Raw genomic sequence first — 10,859 nt, forward strand, 5'->3', positions numbered from 1 at the left:
AATTTCATCCCCAAATTTACACTGAGCAGCTATAGTTTTAAGTCGGGCGTCCCATTCCCGAGCCGTTTCATCAGTGTGTTTGGTGGCACAATAAAATAAATGTCGTTGGCTGAAGTATGATTTAGAGGGTGCATAATGTTCCTGTAATAGTTTAATCAATGTCCCATACTTCACCTCGTCCAATTTATCAGGCATACATAAACTTTCAAGTAGCTGTACTATCGAGTCCGAAATTACTGTGAGGAGGGTGGCTTTCTTTTTATCCACGTCATTGATGTCTTCCCTGATGAAATAGTTTTTCAATTTTATATGGAAAACGTTAAAATCGCCCGTTTCTTCGAAAAAAAATACCTTGTAACCTAGACATCTTGCTGTCGTAGTTCACTGCGGGATCGCGATAATACTTAACACTCGCGGGTTCGTTGATTTCGTTGCCAAATGTTAGTTCCTGAAACGAATTACGCCTTCAGGGACCAAACCTTATGATCAACGATCATTGTGGATCATTCGGAAGCAAAAAACACTAAATACATTAACGGACTTTTTATTACAACAACACATGTTACAATACCAGGAGGGAACATGGAGGTTACCCTAGGTCTCCAAGGAAAACCTTAAGGAAGTCACAACAAACAGAATGCTAAGCAGAGCGGAATCTACCGTTTATTGGATTAAAATTGCTCAAGATGCCAAAAAAGCTGTTACGTCTGTCAAAACTATCAGGATTCCTAAGTCAAACAAAAAATTACCAATAGAGAAGGACCACCACCCCTTCCTTGAATGGAGGTGGGTTATGACCTATTCGAATGCAACCAGAAGTAATATTTGGGGATTGCTTTCTAATTTCCCTGAAGTAGTACAGCTGAATGATTTTACTAGCAATACTATAATAACTAAGATCAAATCAATATGTGCAAGGCATGGGATACCGGTAACGGTTTATACTGATGGTGCGTTATATCTCACTTGACGATTATTATCAGAATTTGCGAAAGACTGGGGGTTCACTCATCTAATTTCTAGCTCAGACACCTAATGATTTGGCAGAAAGTCCCGTAAAAAACATGATTTTCATAAAAGCAACCGAAGCTGGGGAGGATATTTATCAAGCCCCATTGAATTTTCAAAATACCACGTGGTAAAATTCATTCTCCAGCTTTGAATTTAATGGGAAGGAACCTGAGGACAACCTTGCCCTGTACTTTCCAATCACTAGTTCCTAGACTGATAGCAAGCTACACATTGTAGATCGAGTCAAAACCAAAACACTTTATGACCAAAATGCAACCACAAGGTCTCCATATTTTGAAGGACAGCGTGTATAGTTTAGGGAAGGGTCATCGTCGCTGTTAATGCCATAATATATAATTACCTAGTAAATAATATTTAGTTAGTCTTATTGTTTAATTCATAACGTAACAGACATGTACCGACCGCTTCTCGGTCACAGCCGCATGGACTAGGCCTATAAATAAGGGACTCTAAATCCCCCAATTCGATCTTAGATCCACCTCCTTTCCTGGGTCCTAGTCATGGCACTGCTTGAGATAGAGAAGTTCATTGCCAATTTATGCTCGCAAAAGATGTTATTTCTGTACGCACACCTAAGACGATGACCTATCTCCTCTCCTTCTCTCCAGCAATCTTAGTCCGTCCGCTTCATCTCGGCAACTAAGATTGTAACCTAATCCTTAACGGTTACACTGGTCCGTCCGCTTCATCTCGTCAACCAGTGTAGTTTACCGTCTCTAGTCCGTCCGCTTCATCTCGGCAACTAGAGCTGCACCTAGCCTAATCAGCTTACTGGTCCGTCCGCTTCATCTCGGCAACTAGAGCTGCACCTAGCCTTATCAGGTTACTGGTCCGTCCGCTTCATCTCGGCAACTAGAGCTGCACCTAGCCTAATCAGCTTACTGGTCCGTCCGCTTCATCTCGGCAACTAGTAAGCTGGTTCCTATCTTGACAGTTCTAGTTCATCCGCTTCATCTCGGCAACTAGAACTGTAACTCTACCTCAGACTCTCTCACCTAGACCTCCTCTACCTTCGTCAGTGTCCAGGGGTCATCCTCTGGCACGGCCGTTCCTAACTTACAAATGAATACGCCTTGTCGTGGGCCTTCTGTAAAGAGTATATCAGGCTGGAGAAATCGCCTAAGACCAGACAACCCCGACAAGCTACAGAGCTGCGACCTATACATCTCGGCAACACTCTTCCTTTGACCCATCGGAGTGGAGCAACCTTTTGTCGTGCAGTATTTATTTTATATATTTATTTGTTTGTTTATTTGTAAATTAGTTTATTTAATTTTCATCTTCATAATTTATATAACTATTTTATTTTCATCTGAGAGGCCTTTTTATTTTTACTTGTATATTTGTTTATGGTAGTTTTTAAAATTTTTTAATTCAACCAAATAAATGTTTACTCCGAGCCAGTTTGTTTTTTCTTCATTTTAAAGCCTTCCAACAAAAAGACATAGTCGATTTGGGGTGGCTTTAACAATCGCCTTGGATAGCTGGAACAATAAGTGTCAAAGGAAGAGGCCCGAGTTCGTACATTGTACAGGGGAAAAGAAGATGTTTATGTCCGAAATGAAGTTTATATTTCACCAAGGCTCATTAGAGAACTGGGTGTACCAAATAGTGTGGATCGAGATAGCAACCATAGACCTTCAGCAAATCAAGAGGAGTTAGCTTCTGGAACGTCTGATCCAACCAGCAAGCTATCACATAAGAAAACAAGATGTGGGCGTGTTGTGAAGCCGCCAAGACTTATTGAAGAAATTTAACAGTGAATAAGAGAAAAAAAACAACCTATATAATGTAGTATTTGGAAATTCGCTTTGCCAACATTTAGTACATTGTAGTGTTTGAGTTACTAAATTTATTATTTGCGTTTTAGTTTCATTAATTGTGTAGGGGGCTAATATTTTTTTTAATGGAAAAAATAAGAGAGATGGAGAATAAACAATATCAACAGATCTCAATATTACATTACCTTAAATACACTTACATTATTGGTTAGATAATAATTACAATCATAAAAGAAAAGGGTCCCTCACAACTCAGAAGTCAATAAGAGTTTATCCAGACACATACGCAAAAAACACAATTAATATAGTTTCCACCAAACTGGGACAACTATACACACACGAACTAAACTTATCACCACGAATTCAAGAACAACAGAACAAAATCTTCTGTTCCCCGCTCTCATTCGTCAGTGTTGCCATCTTATAAATTGTATCTAAATTTTCTTTAAAAGGGGGAAGATGTTAGAAAAAATATGTTTGATATACATTGATAAGGGGAGGTTATATAAATAATTAATCTGTAATATAATGGTGTTCTTACCAAAATGTTTATAAAACTCACATTTATTTGATAAAACACAGTTTAGTCGTTTCATTATGAACAAAACTCAGCTTAATAATTTTGATTGAACTGGGCATGTCAATGTAAGATTGAATGATCTTTATTATCAGATAGATTGAAACTCTCTGACAGGGCTTAAATGGCGAATTATTAAAAAATCTTCCTTTAATTTTCTATATTTGAAAAACTAAACAGTTCTCATAGCTAGAAATAATACATAGACAATGGATAAATACGAAGTAATTATGTATTATAGGAAGTAGTTTATGAATAAGTAAAGCAGAAAAATAAAAATTGAGACATGTGGGCCGAGACCAACCGATTTTCCCCCTTTCTAAGTTCAAAAAAAAAGCAATAAATTCAAGAGGAACCCACTGATCTAAACAAAAGATGATTAGGCATATAAGGTAGAAAATGTTCAATTCCTGTGATTACAGCACTGTTCTGGATTTTTCCATTATCCCTTTCGTAGCACAAATCCATTATATCAGAATACAATTATCAAATCGTAGTAATAAAAAAATTGATAACGTAGCACATTTTTGGCATTACTTACTGTAGACATGTCGAATTCTGTACCTTTCGAATACTAAGGTAAATTCAATTTCACCTTATAAGTGCTCTTCCAGTACTGCTAGGTTAGAATAAACGTTAACAATAAAGTTATAAATTATCATATGTGCTCAACAGAGCCAGGTTTTTTAGTAAATTATTGTCACCTAGTCAACAAAACAAAATTTTAACGCCAAATGTTTGAACTGTTGAGCTGTTTGTAAATTGCTCAAAAAAGAATAAGGATATTTTTAGTCGTATATGATCTATACTTCCTGGAATTTTATTATAAATTCCATTAAAAATTAATAAAAATAAGATTATATTGATCCCAAGATCTTGTTTTGTTTTTTACGAATTGTAAAAATTTTGTAAAATTTAATAATTTGTGTGATTTCTACTGTTATGTACCTACTTATGTTCCTCTCTGCACCTACTTGGCATACTGTTTATAATGCTGAATATCATCCCTTAAGAGTGGCAATATTGCTCTGAGTTGCAGATGGTTAAGAGGCTATAGATGGTGGTGAAGGAAAAGCCTTCAAGATGATGTTTTTACATAGTTAATCCCAATATTAATGCATTAAAATTGAAAAAAATCCTAAACAACCATTTGTTTACACAATTAGTATTCTTTACGTTTACTATCCTTAGTTGGTAGTCAAAAAAACTTTTCTGCACTTGGATGTACATCCAAATGTGCTCAGTGTGATTAAGGTCTGGAGATTATATGGGAAGGAGCAGTGAATTGAAATGCCCAGGTTTTCAATACATTGATGAACAACTCTTCCCCTATGAAGTCAGGCCTTGTCAACAAGGAAACATACTTGCCATAGTTTGTGCCCATTTAATGCAGTCTAAAGGTGAGAGTGTGATGGTGATGGTATGGGCAACATCTACCCAGGAGAACTACACTCCATATGTCGGTAATGTCACTACAGTACGATATGTTCAAGAAATTATAAAAAAGAACATCCATAATTGGCCCAGATTTCCGTATTCTTAACGACAATGTGCAATCTTATAGGGGAAGATGTTCATCAATGTCCTGAAAACTTGAGCACTTCATATCCCATTGAAGACATTCGGGATGCACTGCTGAGAAGGCTTTTTGTCCACCATTGGCAGCTGCTTAACCTAGAAACTGAGAAGAGTATTACCTCATTTACTAGATGAAATTCTTTGGAAAATTAGTGATATTATTGACAGTAAGTCCAATAGGTACAGAGAGGTAGTGCATAACAGAGGAAATTATGCAAATTATTAAATTTTACAATAAAAAAAAATTACAAAATCTTTTAATTTTTTTTTTTTTTTAGACACCTTTTATTAAATTTCCCAAGGTCACATACAATCTTTTTATATTGATTATTAATGCATTTTATAATAAAAATTCTCGTGAAAACAAATCATACACGACTAAAGATATACCTACTCAGTTTTTTATTAGTGCAACAATTATAGTTAGTATAAATGATCCAGCCTGCTTTATAGATTGTTACTAATGACAATCAGCTTGCTTTGAGATCTAAACCATTTTTTTTTTTAACTTATCACTTTGTTGATATAGTCTTCACTGCTCCTTAAGTTAAAACAGATAATAAAGTCAGATCTTCATGTTGGCCCCTTCCCACAAATCGGAGACTTGTACAAATGCTCAGTAAGCAAAGGTACTATCCAAGTGCCATATCCATATGCAAGTAACAGCAGTTTCCATGATAAAAAATAAATTCAAATAAAAAATAAATAACAAAAAGTTGATTTCCCATTATTTCCACAAAACAAAACAAAAACTAACTAAAATCAACCATGTAAGGCCCACCAGGCCGATCTGGTATTAAATAAAAATATACAACTACAGGTTTGCACCTTAAATACTTCAATGTTTACTTTTTAATGACATTTACTGTATCACTTGAACAAAATAGTTAAAACTGAACATTTTTCCAACAGAAAATAGTATGAAATTTTTATACTAGTAAGAATCCATAAATGAATTTGTAACTTCTGCAACAGCTACTATTTTATATTCTCCCTTGCATGGTTGGCTGAGTTATCAATTTTGATTCATAACTGATTATAATTCATGTTAAAATAATCTAAAATTGGGGTAAAATAATTATTTTTCTTCTCTTCTTTGGCTCTTGTACTAATTATCTTGTTCTCTAAGACATAAAAAAGGATAGTATTAAATTTTGGGTAAAGATCAATTATAAAAATAACATACTATGTCACTTATTTATTTGTGTATAAAGCATAGAGAAAAAAAAAATCAACACAACAGCTGTCCACATGACAAATGTTTTGTTTCTAAATAGAGGAAAAATAGTTCCTAGGAAAGATGAATATCACATTTTTTTTTTCATTTTTCATTTTAATTTAATTTATTACTAGCTTTCCCACCAACCTTTCTTGATTTGAGTATTTGCACTAAGTTCATAAATAATTCTTTTTTATTAACAGGAAACATAAATATGTTCATACAAATAATATACAAAGAAAAATAAGAAAATCTGAACAGTGATACAATGTCATTAACAAACAAGGTCATATCCTATTAAATAACAATAAATATATATAGATATAACATTTTAAGAATGAGTTACAGTCCTGCCTGGAAAGGAACAAAATATTAATAATAAAGGTACAAAAACATATTTAAAACATCTGATAATATAATAATATAATTCAAACATTAACAAAGCCAATTAGTGCTAGGACATTAATAGTCCACTTTCAGTTAAATGTTTCACCATTTATGCGTGAAGAAGTGTTATACCTAGATAAAATATCGAGAACCTTAATTACAATTTATTCTTAACGCTTTGCATTTTATAATTTAAATTAGCACATATCTAAACATTTACATACATTTCAGATATATATATTTATGTAATATATAAAATCTATCAATAAAAAGGGCAGCCCAAACATAAATAGCAGTCGTACAAAAAACTTTGCAATTTTACTACATAATATAAAAAATTTTCTATTAAAAAAAAATGCACTCCGAATTGAGAACATTTCTTTAAGAATTTTAAAGATAAAAACCAATAAAAAAAATTAAATAAAGAATAATTATGCCCCGCACTTACACTAAAATCAGGGATAGAAATTTTATTTTATTTATTTATTCTGCTGTCTGAAGGTAAGCATTTGGAGAAGGGTTTTGCGGGTTTTCAGAGATGAGGGATACTTCCTAGAACATTCCCTCAATTTTTTTTGTTTTTTAATTTTTTTTTGTTTTAAGTGCTTCTTTTTTTCAGCCTTTTACTGATCTTTAGGCTTTTCATCCTTCTTTCCTGAAGGGATAGCTGCTTTCATCCTGAAAGATCGAAATAACCATAAAATAAAGATACTATTAGATAAATAAAAAATAATTTAAAAGATTGAATCTGTGTCTATAAAGTAAATATACAAGGTTATGTGTCCCAACTGAAAATATGAATTGGTGTAGCTTATTTAATTGTGCCAATGTTTCGTAACGTCTTTTTTAATTCGGAGTTTGGCCGTTATTAGTGCAGTATACCAGTTGACATTTGGTTTCCAAGCTAACAGGTACATTTTTTTCTTTTTTTCCCCTTCTTTATTTTACCACCCCTTCTTTTCTCAATTTTCCTTATCCACGTTATTAGTTATGTTCACCATAAATTATTTCTGTTTTAAAAAAAAATTTTTTTCTTCTATTCATCTCTTTTGTTAGACTTTACTTATATTTTGCCTCTTTATCAATTATTATGCTTAGATATTTTTATATTTTTTTTCTCTCAATTTTCTTTTTCTTTCCATATTTCAATTTTTAAATTAATAATAATTAATATATTCATACTTCTTTGCATTATATAACTTCATTTTCATTTTATTTCCTTAATTATGTTATTTTAACTACTTTTTCAATTACCTATGTATACATTTTATTTTCCAATTCTCTCATCACTTCATTTTATTAATTCCATTCTGTAAAATTATTCACTTGATGTCATTCTGTTTATATTTTATTTTCTATACCCATTGGTTGTTATCTTATTCTGTTCTTAGCCCTGATGTAGACAAGAAACTCTAGCCGAAACATTGACACAATTAAATAAGCTACACCAACTTATTTGTGTTTCATTTGACCGCACCCCCAACCATCATCTCCTAGTACGTCATCTACGGTCAACTATCTCTTATAATTAAAAAAAAATTTTCTATGAAGGTATGTCTGTGAATGTTTTGTTTCTTCTAGAGATTTTCATTGTTATGAATTAAATTAATATCTGTTCCAACTACTTTATAAATGAAATGTGAACATTAGCATTAATATTTAATATTGCTCAAAGTAATTTTTAAATATTGAGACATGCTCAACATCTTTTATCCATACAGCACTGAATATTGTTTCGAAAGTAGTAAATATCCCTTATCATTATTAAAATTACTAACTAAGCTTGCATAAACATTTAGTATAACATCAACCCAAACAAAAAAGTACAATGTTGCACGACCACTGCTGCAGTGGAAGAAATATACTGATCCTGTCTTAATCCTCAAGATAATCACATTTAACAACATTTAATATGAATGCTAATGCTTACATTTCATAAACATCATAGTTGGAACACATATTAAGGTTGTAATATTTATTACAACCTAGATAATGCATAAAAATGAAAATCTTTAAGCATGAATATCTCCTAAACAAAAACAATAGATATACCTTCAGAGGGAATTTATTTCTTGTTTTTAGATCCTTAATTCATATTTTCAGTTAGGATATAACAGAATTGAGAATGATCACATTGCTGATAATGGCAGGAAAAATATTACAAAAACCTACTCAAACCAAAATGTAATATTAGTTTAGTTCATAGTACACTTTTTTTTTTTTTTGTTTTGGTACATTTGTAAGGTGATCTTTTATTCTAATTGCCAATATCATCGATCTGAGTGTTTTCAGAAGCTAATTTTTTTTTTTTAAATGTGGATCACATTACAGATCATTTTTGAAATTTTGTGTAGCCCATATTTTGGTACACTGAATTTCAAAAAATTTTCCACAAAATAACAATGCATGGATAAAAAATGTAAACTACATTTTTCAATGTTTCAACTACATTTTTCCAAAAAATTGGTTTCTGAAAACACTGATCAATGATATTAGGAATAAGAAGCAATTAAAACTAAGTAAGTACTAGACAAATTAATTAAGATAAAATAGTAATAATCTCTTTGCTATCTGATCATTGATTAAGCGTGAAAATATCTGTTCAATAGTCTACCAGAAGAACTAATAAATAAATAAACCACAAAGAAAACTGAAAAAGAAATATTTGACTGGGTACATTCTTACTTCTATGAATCTCAAAAACTGATTTTTAATTCACCAAATGACCAAATCTGCCTTTAGTTTTTCGTAACTCCAAATAATAATTTACTATATTACGATTAGAATTAGCAATGTATATGTGCTTAGTAATAGATATTATTTATTTAGACAGGGTAGTATCCTTGGTTCTATTCTTTATACAGTTTTCATACCCGACATCCCAACCCATCCTAACACTATCCTCACCACGTATGCCGATGATACATGTCTATTGTCAGTGAACAATGATCCTTACATTGTATCCCAAACCCTCCACACCCTTGAAGAATGGTGCCAAAATTGGAGGATTAAAATTAATTCCAATAAATCCTACCAAATCACATTTACCCTTCGTCATAAACCAATGGCCTCTTGCCCTACAGTATCCTTTAATAATACTCCACTTATTCCTGTCAAAAATATCCATTACTTAGGACTACATCTCGACAAACGACTGACATGGAATCCTCATACAAGACTGAAAAAACAGGAAACTGCTCGTCGATTTCGACTATTACAACATTTACTAGACAAACGGTCTAAATTGCCAATCCCTTACAAAAAACTGATCTACATGACTATTATAAGGCCTATCTGGACATACGGAGTTGAGCTTTGGGACTCAACTAAACCATCAAATTCCTCCCGAATCAAATCCCTACAGTCCAAAATCCTTCGTGAAATCCTTAATGCTCCTTAATTTGTCACAAATCAAGTCATCCATCATGACCTCAATGTCCCATATATTGCCGATTTAGCCAAAACCAGATACCATTCCTTTCATGGAAAAGTTCCCAACCACCCAAACCCACTTGTTTCTAACCTGGCTTCTCCTTCATTACCTAATAATCCTCCTAGGCATCTGAAAAGAAGATGGCCTCGGGATCTTCTCCTCCAGAAATGTTATTGGAGTTCTATCAATGGGTAGATTCTCCACATGTTTGTATCATGTCACTATCTCACCTATAGCAAATTTACTTATTGCATATATGTTATACAGTTGTAAATAACAATAAATAAATGATTAAAGAAAATAAAAATGTATTTAGATATCATTGGATCCTTACTTTTACCATATTCTGTATCATCTTGTTTTATTTTTATTATCATATTTTTGAGTTACTTTTATTTTTAATTTTTTTTTTCATTTTAGTAGTTATTTTTTAATTATTTATTGACATTTACAACTGTATATAAAATACAACTAGCAAATTTGAAGTAAGATCATAATTATATGAAACAGCATGTAGAGATACTACCCAGTAGTGGAACTCTAAAATCATTTTACAATAAAAGGTCACGAGGCCATCTTCTTTTCAGGCGCCTCGGAGAATTGCAAGGAATGGAAGAGGAAGCTAGGTTAGAAACTAGTGGATTTGGGTGGTTACGGAGTTTATAATGGAAGGAATGATACCGGATTTGGGCTAGATTGGTTACATAAGGAAAATTTAGGCCTTTATGGATGGTTTTATTAGTAACAAAATAAGGAGCATTGAGGATTTTATGAAGGATTTTGGATTGTTAAGGATTGGATACGAGAGGAATTCAAAGGTTTAGTGGAGCCCCAAAGCTCAACTCCGTATGT

At 32.6% G+C, this 10,859-nt stretch overlaps 2 protein-coding genes across 4 annotated transcripts in view; both read right to left on the reverse strand.

Annotated features, from left to right (window-relative positions):
• LOC106682640 (uncharacterized) overlaps nucleotides 1-6,021 on the reverse strand; it is a 21,157-nt gene extending 15,136 nt beyond the window's left edge. The window contains exon 1 of the mRNA XM_014423595.3: nucleotides 3,932-6,021. Coding sequence (XP_014279081.3) covers nucleotides 3,932-3,940 — 9 coding nt within the window. The 5' untranslated portion in view covers nucleotides 3,941-6,021. The remainder of the gene's footprint in view (nucleotides 1-3,931) is intronic.
• Nucleotides 6,022-6,151: 130 nt separating this feature from the next.
• Nucleotides 6,152-10,859, reverse strand: part of LOC106682642 (reticulon-1) — a 116,413-nt gene continuing 111,705 nt past the window's right edge. For all 3 annotated transcript variants that reach the window (XM_014423598.2, XM_014423597.2, XM_014423599.2), the window contains one exon: nucleotides 6,152-7,252. In XM_014423598.2, the coding sequence (XP_014279084.1) occupies nucleotides 7,198-7,252 (55 nt within the window). In that variant the 3' untranslated portion in view covers nucleotides 6,152-7,197. The remainder of the gene's footprint in view (nucleotides 7,253-10,859) is intronic.

Source organism: Halyomorpha halys, unplaced genomic scaffold (assembly GCF_000696795.3).
Source record: "Halyomorpha halys isolate HHAL.00 unplaced genomic scaffold, Hhal_1.1 Scaffold433.1, whole genome shotgun sequence".
Lineage (NCBI taxonomy): Eukaryota > Metazoa > Arthropoda > Insecta > Hemiptera > Pentatomidae > Halyomorpha > Halyomorpha halys.